Source organism: Lissotriton helveticus, chromosome 4_1 (assembly GCF_964261635.1).
Source record: "Lissotriton helveticus chromosome 4_1, aLisHel1.1, whole genome shotgun sequence".
Lineage (NCBI taxonomy): Eukaryota > Metazoa > Chordata > Amphibia > Caudata > Salamandridae > Lissotriton > Lissotriton helveticus.
This window is the reverse complement of record NC_136063.1, coordinates 1,458,841,117-1,458,866,984: the sequence shown is the minus strand read 5'-3', so window position 1 is coordinate 1,458,866,984 and position 25,868 is coordinate 1,458,841,117. Positions and strand designations below refer to the sequence as shown.

Here is a 25,868-nt window from a genome sequence, read left to right as displayed (position 1 = left end):
ACATCAACTCACTGCTCTTAATAATTGTAAAACAATTCAGCAGGCCACTTTATAATGACTCATTCCCTCTGTGCAATTGCAGATACTTCCCCGCTCTCATCACCGATTTACACTCGAAATGGGTCTCACCTGCCTCACTTCCCTGCTCCGTATACCCTCTCTACCCCGGCCTGTGACTGTAGGTGCGGGAAAGCGCGGGAAAGCGGAAGGCGCGATCACAAGGAGAACTATGAATCCCCTCCAACTGCCCGCCCCTTCTTCCCAACCAACTTGTTCCCGCACTCTCTAGTGCTTGCGCTCTTCCCGCCTAGACAACCGGGCGCTCACCGAACAGACTGCAGGCCTCAAGACCAATCGGGTCTCCTTTCACACCGGCAGCTTCGCCGACCCCGGAACACCCGCCCCGCACAATACCTCGAACCTGTAGCGGCCCGCACCGCTTTCCAGCCGCTTCTCGCCTGCTCCTGCACCGGCGCTTCGAATACCCAGCCCGCAGCCTCGACACCGGAAAAAAGGCAATCCAGCCGGAGTCTCCTCTCGCTGTCCCGATGCCGCGGCTCCTCTTGCGATACTGCTACCACGCTGAAATATAAAACAGGAAAGTTCAGCTCGCTGTCCCGACGCCGAACAAAGGCGATCAAGCCGGAGTCTCCTCTCGCTGTCCCGACGCCGACCAAGGCGATGCCTCCTGCGATACTGCTACCACGCTGTAATAAAAAACGGGACAATTATTAAAACAAAGAAGCCCCGAACGCGGGGCACAACGTTCAGCGAGGGAGCGTCCAGAGACAAGGGGGTCTCCTGGGCGCTCCCTACCTCTTATTCCCGAGGGGCCGGGTGGCCCCTCCTAACGCCCGCCCCCCCCGACCCGGAACCAGTCCATTGATTCCGGGTCAGGAGGGGCGCCAGCCAATCGGCGGTGGGCCGCGCCCCCAGGGCACGCCCCCACCGTCGAAGGACCCGCGGGGAGAGGGGGTGAGGCGGTCGCCGCGCCGCCATGCGTGCGGGGGGGCCGAGGGCCCCCCCTTTTCAATTGTCCGCTCTCAGAAATCACGCTTTACTCACTGGCCTGCAGGAGAGGTAGGCAAGGCAGACTTTGAAAAAAGCATCAGCAAAGCCAATAAATTTCGCCTTTGCGAGATTATTGGCTTTGTCAATGTTTTTTAGGTTAGGCATGTTGCACGGCAACGCGAGCTGAATTGCAACATGCCTTCAAAGTAAAGAAAAAAGACGTTATTACGTGGCCATCGATGGCCGCCTTATATCGATAATATTTTCGTTACTGTCAGCATTGTTGCACAGCAGTCTGCGCTGCTGTGCAACATATCTAAGAAACATTGACAAAGCCAATAGCGCTCTCAGGCGAAACCTATTAGCTTTGCTCGTGCTTGTTGTATATTGCACCGGATTCCACAGAACGGATCCCATGGTAACGCATCTTGCAGTTTGTTTCGTCTAGATTGAGACATCTCCTTGATAAATTGTTGCGAAATAGACCTTGGACTAAACGTTCTTCACCTTCACTTCAGAATAACATAACCGCGACTTCCACTATCGAGGCAAATATGTTATTTGTTTTTCTCCAAACTTGGGAAAGACCCAAAGGGGTTAACCGAGCGTGGGCTAATTGCCAAGATAGATTTTGAGATTGGCAGGTCTTCTTGCTAGGATCCTGGATGTAGCAGAGGGAGCAAGACTGGAGGGATTGGAGCTATTTTATCCAGTTGGGCACAGAGGGCAGGCAGTTTGCCTGTAAGGAAATGTCAAAACTGCAAAGAGTCTTTTGTTAAAGATAGATCCTAAATTAGGATGTTTGGCAGCTAGGAAGGTGGGTCTGTAGGCTAACAGACTAATGTTTCTTTCATAAAGGAGATTAACTAGTATTTCTCCACTATAGCCCCTATCTGTAACGCACAAATTTCATATATTTCAGAATATTTGGATCTAGAGATTTTGTCAGGGCCGGCAAACACAGGAGCCTCTTTGCCGGACTCTCCCTCTCAAGGGTTAGCAAACAATATAAAGGTTCTTTCAGATATCAACAGGGATTTAAGCCGCAGTTCTATTCTCAGCAAGGCAGAGGTTTCCTTAACCAAGGCCAACCAGTGTCAAAGAGGAGGACAAACTTCAATTAACATTTTAAATTCTGGTCTACTTCCTGTAGAAGGTTGCCATGCATTTTTTCCATAATTCTGGCAGAGCATTACAGTGACTCTTGGGTTATACAAATGGTGCAGGGGGTATTTCATAGAACTATATAGGTTGCCTTTCAGGCAGTTCTTCACCTCCTGCTTCATTTTTCAAACCATCAGAAACTGTTCATTTCGCAGTCGAGACATTCCCTCCCAAAAAAATAGAGACAGATCAAACGGATTTTGATTGCCTTTGTTTTTTTTAAACTACACTTCTTGTAGAGAAGAAAAACAAAAAGTTCCTTCTGGTAGTAAGTTTCTATTTATCAAATTTGTCATCTACCATAATTTCAAGATTGAGATTGTGGTTTATCTAAGGGATTCTTTACATGAAGGCAATTGGATAGTCAAGTTGAATCTTCTATATGCATTTCTCGTAATTTAAGTCCACAATTCCTTAAGTGAATTTCTGCAATTTCAGTGGGAAAAGTCGATCTTGTAGGTCTTTTGCCTTCTGCCCATCTTTCATCAGCAGTGATGTTTCATAACGGTCATGAAACCGGTAGTTGCTCATTTAAGGGCTCAGATAATGCATCTGATCTTCTGTTTGGATGATTTTTTGCTTTTATCTCAGGACAGATACTTTTTATCTCTGTAACTTGATCAAACTATGATAGAACCTAGTGTTTTGAAAAGTCTGGAGAAATCTTCTTTGATACTTTCCAGACAGATTTTTTTAGTTTTCTTGTCGACTTGGGCAAGTCCATATGGTAGCTTCCACAATGCAAGGTGGACTTGGTAAAGAAAGGGCTACTTCAGGTGCTGAGCATGGAATCTTTCTCCATCGGATGGCTCACTTTTCTGTTGGACTCTGTCATCTAAGTGACTGTTCTGAGATTCTCTTCATTATCAAGTCCTTCAGAGGTTAAAAATGAAATGATTCTCAGCCAATTCCTAATGTTTGTATGATAAAGGCACGCATGTTTAAACCATGTGTGCCTCTACCACGCAGCCCAAATCACAAATGTGTCTTAACCATGCATTCCTTTACTACACATGCCTTTAACATGAAATTTAGTGGTATAGGCATGAATGGTAATGGGGTATGTGTGGCTAAGGACTCCACTACCCCGCCCCACTCACCCCCACGCTGTCCCTTCATCTACCTCAACCCCTTCCACTGCCCTAAAAAGTACCTAGACTCTCCTAGCCCAAATGAAGGCCACATCTACCCATTCTTCTCAGACTGCCCTAAGGCCTGAAACCCTGCCCCTTTACGTACACTGCCCGACCCCCCCCCCCAACACCCCGTCCCTTAAAACTACCACAGCCCCATCCACTACCCTAAAACTTTCCCCATCTACCCATTCCCCTCTCACTGCCCTAAGGCCTAAAACCCTGCCCATAAGTTACACTACCCAGTCCCCTTCCTCTGCGCTGTCCCTTAAACTACCCCAACCCCTTCCACTGCCCTAAAACCTACCCCAACCCCCTCCCAGCCCTTAATATTACCCCCCTTGCTCCGCTTAGCTCACTGCGGTGTCTTCCTGCTTCCATCTTCCAGCAGCTAGACCATGCACTGCCTTAACCACGCATATGCGTGGTTATGGCATATACTTGATTAACATTTCAAGGGTTGCAGTGCACACCGTTTTTAAACATCTTCCTTCGTTTTGCCATTTGCATTCAATTGTTTTCCTTTCTCGTGCTGCCTGCATAGCGCGATTGCCCTGGTATCACGCGGTTAACAGTGTTTCTATGGGGATGGAGGGGGGTTTCCCTCCATATCCTGGTGCACAGCATTATTTGCTATCATCATTTATTTATTTATTTCTTTTAGTAGTTTTGTATAGCGCTGGCTGGACCCAAGGGTATCAGAGCGCTTCACAACATATACAGTAAATGGCATAATGAGAAGACTGAAATTCAAACATACATAATCTGTTGATAGAATGTTTGTATCCAGGAGCTATTTTGGTCATCATCAAATGTTATCAACAGTTGTCGAGTTTCAATAATGATTGTTCCTTATAATCCAGAGATTTGTCATCCTATTTGTTTTTGTTGTTCAAATCACTCGTGTGACATATATATTTTAACAGTTTCTCATGCAATAAAGAAGATGACAATATATCTCTGGATTATAAGGAACAATCATTATTGAAACTCGACATCTGTTGATCACATTTGATGATGATCGCAAATAATGCTGTGCACCAGGATATGGAGGGAAACCCCCCTCCATCCCCATCGATATACTTGATTAAGGCAAGCGTGGTCGAGCATGCGTATTCGGAACACATGTGGTTCAGATTGCGGTGTTCGGACTGTTTCCCATTCCTAACATTAGCTGCTGGTAGGATTTCGGGTTGGCCTGGAACCTCAGATTTCGACAGAAGCTGCTGAACTCCTTCACTAGTCCTGGAGTCCAGGTTTAATTAAAGCCCACTGATCTGCGTGCGTAATGTGGAATAGCTGGTGTCCGGACAGGGATTCTGTTTCCTTTTCAGCTTATGTAGTCATGATTATTAATTTTCTAGCTTTGTTAGCATCTTAGAACTGCAATTTTGGTAGAACATAGTCGAGTGGATAGAAGACCGGTTAGAGAGCATTCTCTCATCTGTTGTCTTTTGAAGGATGGACGATTTCCCAATTCTTGAAGACCTAAATATAATTGTCATATTAATTTGGATTTGAATTTGTCTTGACCTGATAATTCTGATGAAGTATTTTTTTTTTCAGGAAAAGTTAATGGTAAAATGTTTGATTTCGTTGAAACCTCCTTCTGATGTAAGGAAAAATATGTGTTGCTATGCTTTTACAGACCACTTGTGACGAGTGTGTAGGAGCAACACAGAGCACGAGAGATTGGGATGTGAACGGGGAACCGGCACACAGGAGAGAAATATAACAAGAAATCGCATACACCCCCATGGAGTGCTGATTAAAAAAAGAAAAAAGTTGTTCCCTGAATGAGATCAGTGAAAGGATACAAGTCCTAGAGTTAAAATAATGATAAGGAATTTATATGGAGGGAATTGGCAAACTCAAGAAGAGGGAGGAAAGTATTGGATTAAGAAGTAAGCATTTAAGAGTGATGAGGAAGCTAACCAATAGTAAGCAGTGGGCAGGCACAAAGCACGCTGTTTTTGGTATGGTCCACAAGAGATCTTTCAACAGCAGACAGCTGAAAGCTGACCGCAAGTGAGACCTAAAAAACTGTAATGTAATCTGGTTCACATGCGAAGCACTTCATTACCCTTAGGTCACATTTGCGCTATATGAAACTGCAACTGATAAAGGATACACCCAGCACCTGCATGCTAAGAAGCTACGCCTTGTACCTGTTCTTTAGTTGCCTGAATGCTATCTAAATACCAGATAAGGCTTTAGCTTTAGCCAACAACAAATTGAGGTCATCTGTTTACTGATAAAGGCCAATGTCCTATATAGTTCTCCCATTTCTGTGGGAGTGGCTAATTCATTTGAGGTTTCTGCTTTGCATTCTAAGGTGTGTATTCCTGTTGATCCATTTACAAATCAGTATTACAAGTCCTAGAGCGCAAAGAAAAACATACTGGACTAGTTGATTGGGCCTGGATATCACATTAAAGGTTTCAGACCACAAAGCACTGCCAGCAGCTCTGATAAAGGTTAGATTGCCTGGAGTAGCGACCCCTGTGACCCAGCACAGATGATCAGGTGAGCTGGAGACATGAAGGAGTCCTTTGTGGCTAAAGTGGTGTGGACCATGTTTGGACTAATTCATTTGTCTAAGAAAAGGCTTTCTGTTACAGCCAGCTAGTCTGTGGTGTAAAAGGCTGCTGACATTCCAAGGGGCAGTGGGTGGCCTCAGTTGGTGGTTGGAATGGGTGTCATTCAACATGCAAATTATCATCTTTGTGCTGCATTCAGGTTGGAATCCAGACTGGTAATACTGGAGCAACTGGTGACTGTCAATGTGTAAGAGTTGTTTATGAACTGATCATTCAGTAATTTTCCCTCGAGGGGTGTGAATAATGGGGCAGTATTGTGAATAGTTTTTCAAGGTTTACCATATGTTTCTTGAGGAGATCTACGATTTCATTTACTTATAGTGAAGACCGTAAAATGCCTGCCATGGACTGTATTGAGGAGTGTGAGGCTGTCCGACTTCACTAATCTGAATTTTGGGTCCAACGGGAGTGATGTACCGTTCCGCTCTTCTTCATATTCACAGCCAATTATTGTAAAATATGCAGTTTAGGAGTAGATCGGGGAAAAGAGGAATAGGATAAAATGAATGAGATACATTTGATATCCCCACTCTGCTTTGTCACTCTACTTAGTGGTATCGGGTATCCAGACTATCTCTATACCTCAGATGCTTGGATACTGATGGCACTCTGACATTCCTGGAACGTTTGTGTAAGTACACTCTCTGTGGTTAGGATATACGTTTGAAATCGTGAAAACCTCAATAGTCTGTAAGTGATGAAGATCATTATTATTCATCAAGTAGCTTGGTATTCAGTGTGCATCAAAAATATTCTGTACTTCAATGTTTATCTCTGAAATGGTATTTTACCTATTCAGGTTAATTTCCAAAGTACAATTAAATTACGTAGAATACTTCTCTGTATTCAGATTCGGCTTCAATTGTGCTTACCAGTAGAAAACGGTAAGGTGTAGTAAAACAAAAGGCTTCTGGTTTCAGCATCAAATATTTTTGATTACCAAGCAAGGATGCGCTAAACCATGAAGAAACTTTTATATTTGGTAACTTCAAAATGGTCACCACCATTTCTGAACCTAGTGTATGTACAGAAAATGTATTCCAATCAGACTCTGTGCTTGGTGAATCTTCCAGATACCCAAAGTATTTTGCTAAGCAGTGCTCACAATACGGAAACGCTTCCAGCCTTTTCTTCCCCACAAAGAATGTAGAGCCAGTGAGGTTTGAGTATTGCACTCCTGTACTCACGAAGCACAGGAAGCTATGTCCCAGATCATGAGTTGACAGAGCTTTAAAACGGTAGGGCCTTGATGAATAATGTAAGTATGATATAGGCATTTGCTTTGAAGGAGTTAATTGTATGGGGAACGAATTAAATGAATGATTTCTTGTAGGTGGAGATGGGTTTATATGGGTGAAGGAGGAATAGAAGACGAGTGGTGTTTTACGTGTGCACTGAGGTGCAAGACTTCTGGAAACAGTGATTTGGCCACATAGAATGCACTTAGCTAATGTTGCACTTTGTCGCAGTACAAGGGTTGAAATTGATGGATGGCTTTCTTAAAAGGAGGGGTGGGAAAGGCAGATGACAGCAGCCAATTGGGATCGGAGGAGGATGTCCGCTTTACCATCGACTAACTCTACAATTGAGGAAGTGGTGTGTAGGTATTGGAGCTAACTTGGCGGTACCTCATTTTGGAATGAAAAAATGAACCAGTGAAATGCACAAAAGGCGATGGGAGGAATGCTTGCAAATAGCCTAAACCACTGATACGCGCTATGTGTGGCTTTCCAACTCCTCATTTTTGCTCACTGTGCCACCATAGAGAGAAGCTCTCCTTTTGCAAATCAGTAATGACCCTATTCCTACTGGGAACAATTCATCCTGACTGACAGAGCCCCATCTAGCAGAAAATGCTAGCAACCCCAGACCAGTTTTGGCCTCATTAATGAGATTCAGCTTGGATCCTGTGGTGCAGCAAGCAAGGGACCCATGTCTGGCATACCCTTGGCCACTTGGAGAGTTAAGGTGCTACATATGCCCAGACATAGGCCTCTTTCTCGCAGTGCCATTAGAACCACGCTGCCCCCTGCTGAAGAGGCCCAATTATGCCGTAATTGGTCTGTGGTTGCTTGGGTTCCAGTTCAGAATGGACCTGGCCTGGCACTTTGAGGTTGAGGATCAAGGCTGATTTGCTTATAGCTGGGTCCTGTTTGAGGTACCATGGTGGGAAAAAAAGCAATAGACTGGGATGCGGCCTCGAGTAATTATCAGTGGCAGAGATTAATTTAGGGATTGCACCCCTAGTTTTGTTGTAATCTAAACTGAACCAATTTCAATTTTCAGTGCAATGTAATGATGTGGCGCCATCAACCTCTCGGAGTACATCTGCACCACAGAAGCGGTGTACATGGAAAATGCTCTTTTTCCGATATACTCCACATTTTCCAGAAAACATGCACTCTGTTATGTTAGTGTTTCTGCTGTCCGATCTTTCACTGCGCCCCTCTTTCCCTGTCTCCACACGTGGCGACCTAAGTATTGTGGCGTCCTCAGACTTATTACAATGCCTTCCTTGTTTGGCTTCCTGATGCCAATGCACTCGCTCAGCTTCAATAACTTACCTCCTTTCTGACCTGCAGCGTGCACAGCTACTTCTCTTCTGAGATATGCACAGAGCTTTCACAGTGCATCTCTATTCCGATGGTTCTCATCATGCCAGAACTGAGAAATCTCTTCTTAATGCACTTGGATTGCTCACGTTCACAAACATTATTGTAACATTGGGCAATAGTTTGTTATCTAATGTTTTTATGCATTTCACAGCTCCAGCCCCTGTAGCGTAACCTCTGGTAGGAGCAACAGTGGTCTCAGTGGACATCTTTGAGAGAATTACTTGATGTTTACATAAAAACAGTCAATATGTTCTAGTTGTACATCAAGCTCTCGCGATCTAGGACAGTTTATTCCTAAGGTGAGTGTACTGACGGCGCCACCCGGCCCGTCCATTCACGCACGCACGCACGCATACAACCTGAGGGCGGGGCAGCCCTCGGGTATAAATAAATGGGCGCGAGACCGCTCGTGGTCTTCGGCCCTCAGCAAGTAGCCAGAGTCTGTGTCTCATTTGTGCATTCAGTAGTTAGGCCCCACTACGTGGCATAGGCAACACCACCCCCCAGCCCAGACACCACATTGGCGACGAGGCGGGCGCTACACCCACGCCTTGCCCCCCTCTCAGCTGACGCACCTGCCGGGTCCTGCGGTGCTGTCGGTGCCGCGCTCGCGCCGTTGGCGCTGGAGCCCGCGACCGGTGCTGTGCTCCGTCACGAGGGGGCGCCCTGCTGTGCTGCTGCACCCCGGCCCTGTCGGCGGCCGTAGGTGGCCCTGCGCCTGGCGAGGTGCAAGAGGTGAGGAGAGGGGACGCGCGCAGCGCGCTTCGGAGGGACTGGCTCGGCCCTCGCGGCGCACCTGCCAAAGACCACGCATCTCGCGGAACGGGACGGCGGCCCTGCCAACCCTCACGCATCTCGCGGAGCTCCATTTTGGCCGGTTTTGGACGGTGCACCACGTCTAGCAACGCCCAGGGCAAGTTTGGGGGCCTCCCAGTCTCTGGTAGTGTGGGGGCTGCGCTCCCAGGGTCACCCGGCCAGCCACTGAGCGCAGGGTTTTCGCTGCGCCCCCTCCACGACGGCACGTGAGCCCCTGCTGCTGCCCCCAGAGTCCACCAGCGGGCCCCGAGCCGAAGATGAACCTTCAAGCTACTGGAGGAGCAGCGGCCACTGGGACTGACCGGCGTTCTCCCTCCCCTCCGCTAGGGACACCGCAACAGACTGGTCAGGCGCCGACAGGCCTGCCACCTCCGGTCCCTGCGAGGAACACTGTGGTCACCACGCCGGGTCATGCCATGGCGGCCCCAATTCCGCCTTTCAGCGAGTTGGCAGAGCCGGCGACTGCGGCTGCAAGATGGCGTCTGTGGTTGGGCCACCTGGAACACTACTTTGTAGGCGTCAGGGAGACGGACAGCAAGGTCAAGCGATCACTCCTAATGTGTTACGGGGGCGATGAACTATATGAACTATTTGAAACGCTACCGAACCGGGGAGAGAGCAACGACTATGCGGCGGCTGTCGCAGCCCTGAACCGCCATTTTGACCCCCGCGAAAACCCAGATTTTGAGTGGTTTAAGCTGCGCCAGGCCCGCCAGGCGGAAGGAGAATCGATCGACGTCTTCTACGCGCGGCTGCGCAAGCTCGCGACATCGTGTGAATTGCCGGATAGAACTCTGGAGATCAGGGCTCAACTCATTCAAGGCTGCAGGTCGGTTCAACGTCGATTGATTCTACGTCAGCCACGTATCAGCCTGGATGAGATCCTTGTCTTGGCCAGGTCGCATGAGCTCTCCAACGCTAGAGCGGAGGCGATGCAGGCCGCATTGGACGGTCCCACGACACCAGTGAAGCACGTGGCGATCAAGGAAGAGCACGTGGATGTGGTGCGACGGCGGCCTCAGCAACCCGCGCAAAGACACCAGCAGGCGGCCTCGTCGCGGTCCACGTGCGGGAACTGCGGGATGGAACATCCTTTGTCTGGACGATGTTTTGCACGTGGAAAGTCGTGCTCCAACTGTGGCAAACTGAATCATTTTGCTAAGGTGTGCCGCAGCAGTCGCCGTGCCGCCCCCAGTAGTAGGTCGGCCACCCAAAGTGTGCGGCAACTTTCCCTGGAGGATCCCGGAACGGATGGAGACTCCCACCAGACGGCGTTTCGGCTGGAGGAAGATGACGAGGACGACGATGTGTTCTTCGTCTCTTTCGTGGGGAGAGATGGGTCGAGGAAGAGGCCACCCCCAATGTGTGAAGTGGACATCGAAGGATCCTCGGTGAAGGCTCTGATTGATACGGGGGCGTCAGTGAACGTCATGGATAGCATACAATATGAGCAACTTCATCCTCGGCCACCGTTGTTGCCCTCAAAGGCACGGATATACACTTACGACAGCGACGAACCTCTACCTCTACGTGGAGTCATTGATGTGACAGTGTCCTGCAACGACCAGAAAGTGAACACGAAATTTCATGTGACGGGAGGCCGACGGGGAACGCTACTCAGCTGCCACACCGCGGAGGACCTCCAGCTGGTGTTCTTCGCCAACCAGGTACATGAGCGACATGCAGACGCCCTGCTCAGAGACTTTCCCACGCTCTTTCGAGGTTTGGGTTGCCTGAAGGGAAAAATATTCAAGTTACACATTGACCGCACAGTGCGACCAACCGCACTGCGGCACCGGAGGGTGCCATTTCACCTGCGGCCGCAGGTGGAGGAGGAGCTAGTCAAACTTGAGAAGCTGGGTGTTATCGAAAAGGTGTCAGGACCCACGCCGTGGGTATCGCCCCTTGTAGTTGCACCCAAACCCAAGCAACCAGGGGCGATAAGACTGTGCGTGGACATGCGTCTCCCGAATAAAGCCATCAAGAGGGAACGTCATCTCACGCCGACGATGGATGACATCGTGGCGGATCTAAACGGAGCCCGATGGTTCTCCAAGTTGGATCTAAATGCAGGATACCATCAGCTGGAGCTACACCCGGACAGTAGGAACATCACAACATTCTCCACCCATGTTGGCCTCCGCAGGTTCAAGCGCCTGAGCTTCGGGGTTTTCTCGGCCGCGGAGGTGTTTCAAAACGCAATCAGAGACTTTGTCGGGACTAACTGGAGTCATTAATCTGAGTGACGACATCCTGGTCTTCTCTAAGACCTTAGAAGAACATCATGGCCACCTCAGAGCTGCGCTCCAGCGCCTGGCAGATCATGGACTAACGTTACACCAAGAAAAATGTTCTTTCTACAACGAGTCAGTTGAATTCTTCGGATACATTTTCTCTCGCGATGGCCTACGAGTAGACCCGAAGAAGGCGGAGGCTATCAGAACAGCGCCCAAGCCGACGTCACCGACGGAGGTCCGCAGTTTCCTGGGGATGGCAACCTATTGTGGTCGATTTATCCCCAATCTGGCGTCCCTATCGGAGCCCCTGCGAGTGCTTACGAAATCCGGACAACCGTGGGCATGGTCAGCAAAGGAAGATATGGCGTTTCAAGCGGTAAAGGATGCCCTGATCGATGACAAGGTCATGGCGTACTTCAGGCCACATCGTCAAACGGAAGTTGTTGTGGACGCCAGCCCGGTGGGGCTCGGTGCAGTTCTGCTACAGAGAGCTGAGGATCACTCATGGGTGCCCACGGCGTACGCTAGCCGGGCCCTGACGGCCACTGAAATGCGCTACGTGCAAATTGAACGAGAGGCACTCACCATCAAATGAGCCTGCCAGTACTTTCACCTCTACCTGTTTGGACACGAGTTTACGGTGGTGACTGACCACAAACCGTTGGTCCCACTGTTTGCAGGCACAGCCAGGCTTGCACCACCCAGGATTGAACGGTGGGCCGTTCAGCTTCAGACATACAGGTTTGACGTCGTCTTCCGGCCTGGAGCTGACAACCCCGCGGACTTCCTTTCACGACACCCGGGGCACGCGGCAGTCACACCGGAACTGTACGACCCTGAAGCGGTGGAGGAGTTTGTGAGAATCCTGTCCCAGGAGGCTTGCCCGAAAGCCCTCACGCTGGAAGAAATTGGAGCGGCCACGGACCAAGATGAATGTTTGAAAAAGGTGAAACGCACCTTGGAGGACCGGAGCTGGAAACACTTCCTACACGGAGTCAGTGCCCTCACGGTGGAGGAACAGACCTTTCGCCAACAGATGTGGCGCGCTCAAAGCGAACTAAGTACAGGACCCCATGGAGTGGTGTTGCGAGGAACCACCATCGTCATCCCGTCAGGCCTGCAGAGGGAAGTGGTGCGCCTGGCCCATCAAGGACACCAAGGCATCGCAAAAACAAAAGCTCGACTGAGGGGAAGGGTGTGGTTCCCTGGCATGGACAGTGCAGTGGAAGAGGAAATACGCAACTGCCACTCGTGTGTCATCTCTGGTCAGGAACCTGCGCCACACCCTGTCATCACAGAAGACGCGTGCAGCGTCCCGTGGTCCAAAATCAGCATCGACTTTGGGTCTTTTCCAGACGGGCGTCGGGCCTTGGTACTGATGGACGCCTGCTCCAAGTTCCCAGTGGTGGAAGTGATTCAATCCACCGCGTTCAGCCATGTAAAGCCAGCTCTCGACCGAGCGTTTTCCATGCTAGGATTCCCAGAGGAAGTGAGATCGGACAATGGACCACCGTTTCAGGGCTCTGAGTTTCATACATACCTCAACAGGCGTGGCATCCGTCACAGGCGAATCACACCGCAATGGCCTCAAGCCAATGGCGAGGTTGAACGGTTTATGAGGACAATGAACAAGGCACTGAAAATCGGCGTGGAGAAGGGGGAAGCAGCAGAGGAATGCCTATCGCAATTCTTAAACGCCTATAGGCAAACGCCACACTGCACCACCAAGTGTGCCCCTGCACACGTCATGTTCAGGAGACCCCTGCGAGACTGTATACCAGTGAGTCCGGCGTGGCAAGCACCGGACCTGGATCATGAGGCAACTCAGGAAAGGAGAAGACACACTAACGAAAGGGCGAGTCGAACAAGGAGAGCAGGAGTCAGACCCATCGTAGTTGGGGACCGCGTGGTCATCAAAACCCGTCACCATCAGTGGAAGTATCAAACAACGTTTGAACCCGAAATATGGAAAGTTGTGAATGTATACGGCACCATGGTGTCCGCAGCCCGAGGCACACGAGTGGTGACGAGGAACATCTCCTGGTTCAAGAAAGTATCGGAGGGTGAAGAAACCACGGAACAGGAGGATGCGGATGAAAATGAGGATCGGCCGATCACTCCAGAGGCAGCTGCCAGCCCTCGCACTCCTGAGGTGGCGGCTAGCCCTCGCGACAGAGAACTGTCACCAGCACGGGGGGAGGCCACCTTGAGTCCTAGCAACACATCACAAAGACCCCAGAATCAAGAACCAGCAACAGCAAATGAACTCAGGGCCGAGGGACAGAGAAGCCAGAGGTACAACCTGCGACCAAACCCGACTCCCAGTCAGCGACTTCAAGGCTACGCCTGGAGGATGCGCAGTACAGAGAACTGTAAATAGGACTGGACTAATCATCTGTGAGTTTGGAGGGATGTACTGACGGCGGCACCCGGCCCGTCCATTCACGCACGCACGCATACAACCTGAGGGCGGGGCAGCCCTCGGGTATAAATAAATGGGCGCGAGACCGCTCGTGGTCTTCGGCCCTCAGCAAGTAGCCAGAGTCTGTGTCTCATTTGTGCATTCAGTAGTTAGGCCCCACTACGTGGCATAGGCAACACCACCCCCCAGCCCAGACACCACAGTGAGAACATGTATTGAATTACAGAAGCCCAAATCATGATCTAAAATTAAAAACATTAACACAATGACTTATTTGACCGTCCCAAAAAAATAATGAGATCTCTGAAATGCTGCTCATGATCACATACAGAAAACTGAATATACCTTTCCGAGCAGTCCTATACGTAATTCCTGCAGTAGAACAAGAGTCAGCAGATCGAAACACTATTAGGTAGACCATATAAGGAGCTCCATTGCAATACTAACGGTCTAATTGTTGTATTACATCCTGGTCTCTTAATATATCGACATTCATGCTCTGCAATAAGATGGCCCTTGTCAAGCTTTTGCGTAGGTTACTTTTTTTTTATATTGAAAGTGTGTCACAAAAGTAAAAAGGAAAAACTAAATGTGGGTGCTGTATGCATGTAAAATAAAAATGTGAAGTTTAGAAAAAATTAACCACTAAATATATTTGTAATAGAACAGTTATGTTGCTTCCTAGTTATAAGATGCACTTGAAATAGGTATCGAAACCATTTAAAGATGTCATGGACATAAACAGGAAGATATGATTCATATCAGTGCAAAGGAAAGGCATTATTGGCTTTGAATTACTCTCACCTTATTTATTTATTTGCAAAGTTTTATATAGTGCTGGCTAGACCTGGAGGTATCGGAGAGCTTTACATGAGGATCAGCGAGTTACAGGATACATAGTTACATAGCCAAGTATAGACATAGGAGAAAAAACATGAGATTACAAAATAATGTGAGTTATTAGCGCTTACACATGTCTTATGGGGAAGGAAAAGGTAGCGGGAGAATGGGGAACCGGGGTAAGGGAAGCAGGTAGGAAACACAACGGGGAGGTGAGGAAAACCAGATCCGATGTCCGGCTGGGTAGGTGACGGCCAATGGATGAACCAAAGCCAAACTCCTCTTGAGCTGCATAGGACAGCTCCACAGGGCATCGGTCAAGGTTGCGCGGGCAGCTCGGTAAGTACAGGCAGTTAAGTTTCTGCCCAGGGGGCATCGTCAAAGTTCCATCGAGAGCACCGGTCACAGTGTTGCTGGGAAGCTCCCGTTTCATCCTCCTGCTCGCCCCCAGGTCAAGGGTCACATAGTGATGCAGCTACCGGGACAGAGGTCAGCTGCCATTAAAGCCTCCTTGCCTCCAACAGGAACCGGGGTCTCGGAGCTCCCAGAAGTGGAGATCGCTGGCGGTGGCATAGGAGAAATACCCTGGTGGTGGCTGGTAAAGGGTCATATCTCTCAGGAGGGTGTTTTGTATACAGAGGGACGGTGCGCAGCTGCTGCAAATGTCTAACGTACCTCCCAGTCACAGACTCAGTCCCTGATGAAAGGCCTGGTCTCGGGGAACTATTTTGGGTCTGAGTAATGGGGGCCATTTTGGGGACAGTCATTGCTCAAATAAAGATCGCTGTGGTGATGAAGTTGGCCTTGTACTGAAGCGCTCTTTATTATCAAACAGGCACTGCATCAGCAATAATCTGTGGCAAGCAAGAAATAGTTGCAGTCATAATGATCTAGTCTAAATACACAAACTTCTAAATATGCATAAAGAGTAGAACAAAAAAAAGGGCGTTGTCAAAGTAAAATATTGGCCCGTCTGCCCTGGCACTGAAGTGTAACTGTAAATGGGTGCGTATGATCAAGAAAAATGCCATAATGTACAGTGCAAGAGAGTGAATGATTGGAATTTCCTGACCCATTTCCTTGTGCTGTATGCTTTGGTAAACAGAAGCAAAACGTGATTGACAGCTGAACTGCACAGTGGATTAACAGGGCTGTGCCAGGTACCCGAATGTCTGTATGCTTGGAATATGTTACATGCGGTCCGGAAACCCCCAGTGCTGTCTCTAGGCCAGACCTAAAAAGTTGTAGGGTTTTCAGTAGAAGGGAAACCAATAAGTAAACGGCTGGAGTGTGAATTCTATTTTTTTTTGTACGGAAAATTAAAAAGAATTGTGCCACTAAATTGTAGTTGTGTTAAATTGAGTGGGCAGACACTGGCACCCTAGGAAGCGGAGTACTGTATTGTGAACAAGTGAGATGACGTACATTTATTTGTGCAGACACCCTGGGAAATTCAGGTTGTCAGAAGAATTACTTTTCAAAGACACACTTCCATGAATGAAACAAAAAGGAAGGACCTAGGACTAATCAGCAAATCTGAAATAATGAGTAAACCTAAAACTTCCAGATACCCTATGTTGATACCCATAAGTAGGGTATCACTGGGTTGCTCATTGAGTAAGTGATAAAACTGCGCAGTGCTTGTGATCATCATAGATGTGTATCTGTATCGGAAAGGAGCACCTGAAAAACACACATGGTTATAGCTGCATCTTAATTAGTTATGTAGAGGAATGGTATTAACAAAGAAAATAGCATATACGTGGACCATAATATTCAAAATGTCGCTGTTGATCCTAACTGAAAGATCAATTCGGTCTTTTATTTATTTTTTATAAACGATGTTGCTCTCAATCTATTTTACAAACTGAGTTGCGATGGGCTCCGTTATCTGCATAAGGGATGCACCAGTCATCCGTGAACATGCTTCACGTTTTTCAGGCGTTCGGTGGACAGGAGTTTCGAGTCCACATTTATCCATGTCTCCCTTCCAACCCTCCCTGTGGAACGGCCAACTGACACTTCTGCATTACACCCCTCTTTGTCAAAACCAGCCCCAAGTTAATGAAGGATTGTCAGTATTCACTGGCACCTAGATACCGCAAGCTTTGGCGTGAAGGGATCAGCCATCCCATGGCCTCTGAAAGTATTTCCACAACACCCGTCGTGGATCTTTGGACAGCTTAAGTGTTCGAAACACTTTTCAGACAATCGCCCAGCATGTGAACTTTTTAAGGTTTAAGTGCAAAAAACTGCACATTACATGGACTTGTGCACTGGGCGTATATACTAAATAGAAATAAAGTAAATAGAAATAAAAGTCGCAAAGGTGAAACGAGAAGGGCAGAAAAAGAAAGAGAAGTGCAAACTCTTTCCAAAAAGTCTCATAGGGGATAAATATTTCAAATGGATAAAAAAAATGGAAGGAATGGTTGTGTAGAAAATGAGAATTAGTAAACTTATGAAGTATATTTGTGGGCTCATCCAGTATTGGTACTCAAAGTGTGTGTGTGCGTGCGTGCGTTTGTGTGTACGACGTACACAAAATCGCAGATTACGTGCATCAGATATCGGAATAGAATTTAAGGTTGGAATGTTTGGGTTTCATCAACGGTTTGCTATGATTACAATGGCTGTGCTCCTTTTATTATGCGTGCCTTGGCTATTTGGAACATCTGACCAAATCAGTCTTTCAGTTCTTCATAATTTGTTAGCAGCAAACATTTTTCATGTTATCAAGTATAAATTCCTGTCCCTAGCAGGTAATTTCTTTACAACAGTGAATGTTGGGGTTGAACGCGCTGCTTAGCTAAATATTAGCTCGCCTGCGGGGGTGAAAGGGCAAGCTATGTTAATTATTCTTCTAAGTGTTTTCTTTTTTCATATTACCTTCTCTTGTAGCAGGGCAGTGCAAGCTGCTTTTTCTGCATCACTACAAATGCATACAAGTGGCGCAGCAATGCAGGTCAAGGCAGGAGACTTTGAAAAGGCGAAAGAGCAGCTGAAGCTTTTAAAGTCCGATCCGGGAAATGAAGTAAAGTTGAAGCTGTACGCCTTATTTAAACAGGTACGGTTGTTAATCCATGCCTTAAATTCCAGCGAAGTACAGAATGGGTGGAAGCCGTTTATGTATATGTATGTATAATTATGTGTGTGTGTGTGTATGTATATGTGTGTGTGTGTGTGTGTGTGTGTGTATGTATATATATATGTATATATATGTATGTGTATGTGTATATATATATATATATATATATATATATATATATATATATATATATATATATACACAAACCGCCTCCAGGCGTTTCCCTGCAAACGGAGCTCATGGCCCTTCAGGGCGGCCTCATGAGAGGGCATAGGGAAGCCCCCAATACCGACTTGGCAAGCAAACAAAGTGAGGCCCTGTGCAGTGGTAACATGCTTTATTTCCAGAGTAGAGAAAAGAGCGCCTGCTTCAGAAAAGTCCCTAGAGTCAACGTTTCGGCGTCATGCCTTGTTCACGACTGGACTAGCAAGCGCCCAGGTGATTTTCGAGCTGAATTTGAATGGGTGCATCACATATATATATATTTCTATATATTATTCACCAATTGCCCGAAAGCTTTGGAAGGGCACTCGACAGGAAGCCAGCCTTCTGGCTTTCATTTGCTCGCTCCTCTCACATTCACGATAGAATTTCCTTTGCCTGACGCGTTTCGATGTTTGGCACATCTCATCAGAGGCTTAAAAACAGCATGACAGGCGAGGCTCTCTTTTATTTCTGCATGCAAGATTTTAATTAGTTCAAAGTTCAACATGCTGCATGCTGGGAATGATAGTCCCTGGTCGAGCAATTATTTTCCCTAAGTGGGTGTCTGTAAGCTGTCCTTTTAAAAGCATATGTTTCTTTCCTTTAGTAAGGTTCGTGAAGGTTAAAAGGAGTCATTATTATTGCAAGGCTTCCTGTGCTGTATGGTTCTGGACGCTGTTCCGACCACAGCCTTTCTTACCCATTGTAGAGATGTTGCTCCTTCCCACGGCAGGACAGCCGTGTACAAATATTATTCACCAATTGCCCGAAAGCTTTGGAAGGGCACTCGACAGGAAGCCAGCCTTCTGGCTTTCATTTGCTCGCTCCTCTCACATTCACGATAGAATTTCCTTTGCCTGACGCGTTTCGATGTTTGGCACATCTTATCAGAGGCTTAAAAACAGCATAACAGGCGAGGCTTTCTTTTATTTCTGCATGCAAGATTTTAATTAGTTCAAAGTTCAACATGCTGCATGCTGGGAATGATAGTCCCTGGTCGAGCAATTATTTTCCCTAAGTGGGTGTCTGTAAGCTGTCCTTTTAAAAGCATATTTTTATTTCCTTTAGTAAGGTTCGTGAAGGTTAAAAGGAGTCATTATTATTGCAAGGCTTCCTGTGCTGTATGGTTCTGGACGCTGTTCCGACCACAGCCTCTCTTACCCATTGTAGAGATGTTGCTCCTTCCCACGGCAGGACAGCCGTGTACAAATATTATTCACCAATTGCCCGAAAGCTTTGGAAGGGCACTTGACAGGAAGCCAGCCTTCTGGCTTTCATTTGCTCGCTCCTCCCCCCGGGGACCGCCACCCTCCGGGGATTGTAAAAGAAATGGGTGGGGGGCAGCTCAAAGCCCCCCCCCCCCGGGGACCGCCACCACCCCGGGGCTTTTTGAAAATGTTTGCAGGGGGGGCTCACAGCCCCGGGGACCACCACCCCCCGGGGCTTCTAAAGGAATGAGTGAGGGGGCTCAAAGGCCCTCTTGCAGCCCCGGGGCTTGTGTTTGTTAAAAAATAAAAATAATCTGTGTGGGGGGGGGGGCTAGAGCCCACCCACACGCCCCGGGGACTGCCACATCCCCGGGGCACTAAATATTAAAATTGGGGGGTCCATGATGGACCCCCCAGCCCCGGGGACCACCACTTCCCCAGGGCTTTGGTAATGTTGGGAGGAGGGCCGCGCGGCCCCCATCCTGGAGCCCTGTCATGGCCCTGGGGACCGCCAGCTCCCAGGGCAAGCTCCTGCAGTGCCCCAGGGTGCTGCTGTTTTCTATGGCAGGGCGGGAGCCTCGCGGTTCCCACCCTGCCGTAGCAAACTGCTTTAGTTTTTGGAAGAGAGAGCAAGAAACCTGCTCTCTCTTCCAAAAACCAAAGCTGATTGCTTTTCCACATGGGGAGCTGCATCTTAGCAGCTCCCCATGTGGATAAGCAATGCCGGCTCCTGCAGGATGTGTGGAGCCGGCGGTACCCTGGGGGGATTGGGGATCTCCCCCCTTGGTCCCCAACTGATACGCCCAGCCCCGGGGAATGGGGGCCCCAGGGCTATTAGTGGCCCAGGAGGGGGGCCACGCGGCCCCCCTCCTAAAAATAAAATACATAAAAAAAAGAAAATGGCCATGAAACGGGGGATGGGGTCCCCAGGGCCGATTATGGCCTCTGGAGGAGAGCCACGCAGTCCCCTTCCAAATTCTTTTGATAAAAAAAAAAAATGGGGGCAGGCCCTATGGGGATGGGGTCCCCAGTGAAGAACCGGGTTTTCAAGTACCCAGCGGCATCAGGGACCCGCCCAAAAGTCCTCTAGGTTCCCTTGCCTTGGTATACAGAGACACGGAATACTTCTAGGTGGCGTCAGAGATCAAATTTATAAGCTGCAGCTAGTAGCAGAAATCCCAGCAACACAACACGGTGTACAACTCAAGAAACTGCTCAATTTTACTAAGGTGAGACATCCCTATTTATACACAAAAAGGTACATTTAAAATGCACGCCCCTGCACCAAAATTCAGCCAATAGAAAATACATGACATCACACAGCATCATACAGTAAAGCTCATTTTACAGTGTCCCAACCCACAAGTTAATATTTAGGCATATCTAAATAATAATCTGGAAGGCCCGCACAAACCCTTAATTGAAAGCGTAACCCATGAAATGAAGAAATAGTCAAGAAAAGTAGTTTCAGATAATGTGCAGGATAACCGAGACGTAAAGAAACTTAAAAGTTAACAAATGTCTTGAATAGTGATTGGAAAAGCAAATAACGATCTTGCAGGGAAATTGGCTTGGCAGGGTCAATTCCAGGTTAAATGCCAGCTTCTGAAATTAACTCCAGTGCACGAAGAAATCCTTGGTTAATGTGTATGATTCACAATAGGTCAGACTGCTTTGCTCACAGACTAACTTCTAAGGCCTACATAAAAAGTAACACCAGATGGCAGTCACGACACATGGCAAAGACCCATGTTTCAGGAAAGAAAGTCTTAAGAAAAGAAACGATTTAGATATTGTTTAAGATAAGATATGTGCAAGGAACACTAAAAGTTAACGAGGTCCTGAAGAGTGATTGAAAAACTCAGACAACGATCAGCTAGTGAAACAGGTTTTGCAAAAGGTCAGTTTCAGGTGAAAAGGGTTACTCTCTGTCTGCAGTTCATTCAGAATCAGAGAAACCCAAATTAATATATGCACGAACTCAGAAGGCAAAGCCACTTGTTTTGGGCCTACTTTACTGGCCTACGTGAGGGCAAAACTAAAATGCAGTCAGGTTTGAGAATTACAGAACCACAGACCCTCCTTTTGCCATTACGTAGGTAATAACCTAAACTCATGTCAATCTGAATCTAGGTCTATATCTATTCTCATCAGGTCATCAAGGTGTTGCTGTAACATCATCTTATTATCCTTCACTTCTCTCGGGGCTGGTCTTCTCACACAGATCATAGCACAAAGACTTCAAATGGCGGGACCACACTGGATGCATAAACAACACGAGAAAAGGATAGCTAACGCCATACCAAGGAACGTCAGCATCTTCCATCCCCATTTGGACAACGACTCCCATAACCATCCCATCAACGACCAGTCTCCTTTGTCCACATGAATAGACTCAGAGATCTTATGTAGTCTAGAGATGGCTTGGTACACTGTCGGGGCATTATCTGGTATGAAAACGCAGCAACTAGATCTAATCAATTTGCATACCCCACCTCTATCTGCAAGTATAATATCTAAAACAAAACGGTTCTGTAATGTCATAAGGCGATCCGCTTGAAGCTCGGCTGTAATATTGCTAAGGGCACCTGCAGTCTCATTTATAGTGGCCTCAACCACTCTCGTAAGCTGACGAATATTCCTACTATTAGCCATAGGACCCCAAAAGGGTAGGAAACCCTTAAAGAAGTCTCCAGCTTCTTGTGCGACAGTATCTTTCACATCGATTACACCTCTACCATATCTTGTCTTATGGTAATCGAAAACAGCAGTGTATGTAGGGGGAAGCAAAAATGCCACTTAACATGTGCCAGAAAAATCAGATGGCAACCATGTGTATGCTCTATCGTGACAAACAAAATACGTGCCTTTAGCTGGCACGAACGGAGGAGATTTCTGGGACGTATAAATGTATGGGTGAACACACACACTCTTACCAAGCTGTGCCCTCGGATTCTGACCATTACCTTGCAGACAAAGATGACCTCGGTGGGGTACAATCCAAATAGGAGGAGACCTTTGCTGCCTTTCTTTCTCCGTCAAGCTAGCACTATGTCTTCTTATTCCAACCGACATATGCTCGTACCTCATCTCTAGGGATACAGTTATACGCATCGATATCTTTAATCATATCAACTATTCCCTGTATCAAGGCATTAATACCTGCATTGTCTTTGACGGAAGGTACAGGAGAGGCTTCATTCGCATAGATAAATATTGATTGGAGTGCCCAAACTGACCCGTTAGGCAAAAAAGGCAAAACCAAATATGGCATTCCCTTATCTGTAGTATGTGGCATAAGACCATACACCCAACAATTCGTGGTATTTATGACTAGCTGATGCTGATGCAACATCTGTATAAACGAATTGTTCACAAATTCTGATCTTCGTGTCTGTTCATGTTCAGGTAACGTATGAAACTCATGTGGAGAAACAGTAGAAAAAGAAAGAGTAGGTTGAGAAGTTGGTGCTGACGTCAATTGTGTAGAAGAAACAAACCAGAATATAATAGCTAATAGAATACATAAAAGTATTAAAATAGATAAAGCTATACCACACTTAGAGAACAACATTCTATAATATCGGTTTTTCCTCTCTTGCTTTTTATCGTCATTCCTCAATACATTCTCCATTTTCTAATGTCGCTCACGCAATCTTGACAGAGTACTTCAGCTGTGATTATTAGCAGGTCATAGGGACACTGCAATTCCTGCAGACCTACTGCCACTACTTGGGTCACAAACTGAACCGTTGGTACTCCTACGTGACCCTGCAACTGGCAAATGGTAACCAATCAAAAATTTAACAGAAAACCATAATACAATTTCAGAAAAAGCAAGAGAAAAAGAAAAACAAAAGTCAAATGCAAAATACTTGAAGAAATTGTCTCTTTTTGGTCTCAGTGTGGGAAAAAAAAAATAATGTTCAAAGTCTCTTTATTTATTCCGAGATCGGAGGTTGTTACGTGATTTAGTCTGCACTGTTTGGTCCGTGAACAAAAGTTCAGGTTCGGTAGTGTCCAATCTCAAACTTGGAGGAACAGCTTCTTGCAGCACATTGTCATCTTCGCGTTCTGACCGTGTCCATGTCAAATGGGCATCACTAAAAGACATGAATGTGGGGACTCGCTCGCAATCTGTATCAGCTATACCATCCCTCACCCACTGATCATACGGTAAAGGCAAAGGGACTTTTTTCGTATGGGTGGCATGCACCCAGTTTTTCTTGCCAGCTACTCTAACAGCAGTTCTAGTGACCAGAAGAACTAAGTAGGGACCAGTCCATCTCGGTTCCAAATTCTTGGTACGCTGGAAGTTCTTGATGAGGACGTATTGACCAGGTTGGATTGAATGTCCTGGATCTGTAGCAGCTGTCGGCAAACTGTCATAGACCTGTTGGTGGAGAACACGTAATTTAGCAGTCAAGTCATGTAAGTAATCCACCAACATAGGGTACTCAATACTGCTGTATTCTTTAGGACGAGGCACACCCCAAACATTCGCAGGACGACCAAACACGATTTAATATGGACTAAGCCCCACTCGAGAATGCACAGTCGTCCTTGTTGACAAAAGAGCCAACGGCAAGGCATCCGGCCATGTAAGGCCAGTGCTTGCTTGTACCTTAGCTAATTTCAGCTTCAAGGTACCATTGTAACATTCAACAAGTCCAGCAGACTGGGGGTGATTCGCTGCATGGAACTTCTGATTTATTCCCAATCCAGCACACACTTTCTTCATGATTTGACCCACAAATTCACTCCCATTGTCCGACCATACAATTCTCGGCAAACCATACCTAGGGAAGTACTCTCTCAGCAAAACCTTGGCTGTAGACAAGGCAGTATTATCCTTTAGGGGGTGGGCCTCTATCCACCTGGAAAAGGCACAAACAACCACAAGGACATACTTCAAATTGTTGCATCTCTCCATATGTATATAATCTAGCTGTATCACCTCAAACGGATACGTCGGAGGAGCAAAATGACCAGCTGGAGTTGGAGTTCCCTTACCAGGATTATACTTCAAACAAATCATACAATGTCTCACCACATTCTCTGCACATTTCGGAATTCCAGCATTCTGCCAAACTGGAGCCAACAACTTGCATATTCCCTTTGAACTTATGTGAGCCATTCCATGAGCCATTGTAACCACTGGGAGCACATACGCATCTGGCAACAGCCATCGCTGGTCTTCTGACAACTCAACCCAACAACCTGTCGAATCCAACATACCCGTAGTTTCTCTCCAAACACTCACTTCTTTCTCAGTCGCTTCAGCCTGAATCATTTTCACACTTTCTATTGTGTCTTCACACATTCCACCAGCCATAACCCAATTAGCTGGGCCTGCAACATACATATGGCTCATCATGTCTTTCGCCGTTTCCTTCGCAACTTCATCCGCAAACACATTCCCTCGACCAACATCGTCCACAACTTTCTTATGCGCACTACACTTCATAATTGCAATCTGCTTTGGGAGAGTGAGAGATTCCAAAAGTTCATTCACCAACTGCCCATGCTGTATTTTGGTTCCGTGCGAAGTAAGGAACCCACGCTCTCTCCACAAACGCCCAAAACTATGGGCAACTCCAAACGCGTACTGGCTGTCGGTCTAAACATTCACTCGCTTTCCTTCTGACAACACGAACGCTCTAGTCAATGCAATCAATTCTGCTGCTTGCGCAGAATTCTGTGGTATGCGTGCTGTCTCAACAACTGTATGTAAAGTTTTAATAGCATACGCTGCAGTCGTTTCACCATTCGGAAGCTTAAAACACGAACCATCTACCCATAGGGTACCATCAACATTCGCAAGGGGAGTATCCCTGAGGTCAACTCTAGCTTTCGTTTCTTCCTCTGTACGAAGAAAACAAACATGCTGTTCTTGAGGATCCGTCTCTTTAGAGATCGGTAACAACGTAGCTGGATTCAGCACATTACATCTTTTAATGTGCACATGACTAGCCAACAATGTCAACTCGTAACCTGACAGACGTGCACTAGTAAGGTGCTGTGTCTTAGTCCTGTTTAATAAGGTATCCACTGCATGTGGGACCATCACAATCAACGTGTTGCCCAATACCAAACCAGCAGACTGTCGGATAGAAACAGCCGCTGCAGCTGTAGCTCTCAAACAACTCGGCAACGCCTTAGCAACTGGGTTTAACGTAGAGGAGAAATACGCACATGGACGCTGCTTGTCCCCAAATGGTTGTGCCAACACTGACAAAGCACAACCTTCTCTCTCGTGCACGTACAACGTGAAAGGCTTACTATAGTCTGGAGTACCCAACACAGGAGCCGAACACAATGCATCGCGTAGTTCAGAAAAACTTTTCTGACATTCGTCACACCAAGGAAGAGGATGCGGAGTACCTTTCAGAGTCAATGCTAACAGAGGTTTCGCCAACAGTGGAAAAATTGCGGATCCACTGTCTACAATACGATGTAATACCTAAAAAGGCACGCACTTCTCTCTGTGTGGATGGTACATTCATTTGCACAATTGCTTGAATTCGTTC

At 47.2% G+C, this 25,868-nt stretch overlaps 1 protein-coding gene across 2 annotated transcripts in view; it reads left to right on the top strand.

Moving 5' to 3' along the window:
* Nucleotides 1–25,868, top strand: part of LOC144829176 (enoyl-CoA delta isomerase 2-like) — a 530,023-nt gene that overhangs the window by 40,610 nt on the left and 463,545 nt on the right. Inside the window, exon 2 of one of the 2 annotated variants that reach the window (XM_078688045.1) lies at nucleotides 17,740–17,905. In XM_078688045.1, coding sequence (XP_078544171.1) covers nucleotides 17,740–17,905 — 166 coding nt within the window. The remainder of the gene's footprint in view (nucleotides 1–17,739; nucleotides 17,906–25,868) is intronic. The other variant, XM_078688046.1, reaches the window with a different exon arrangement.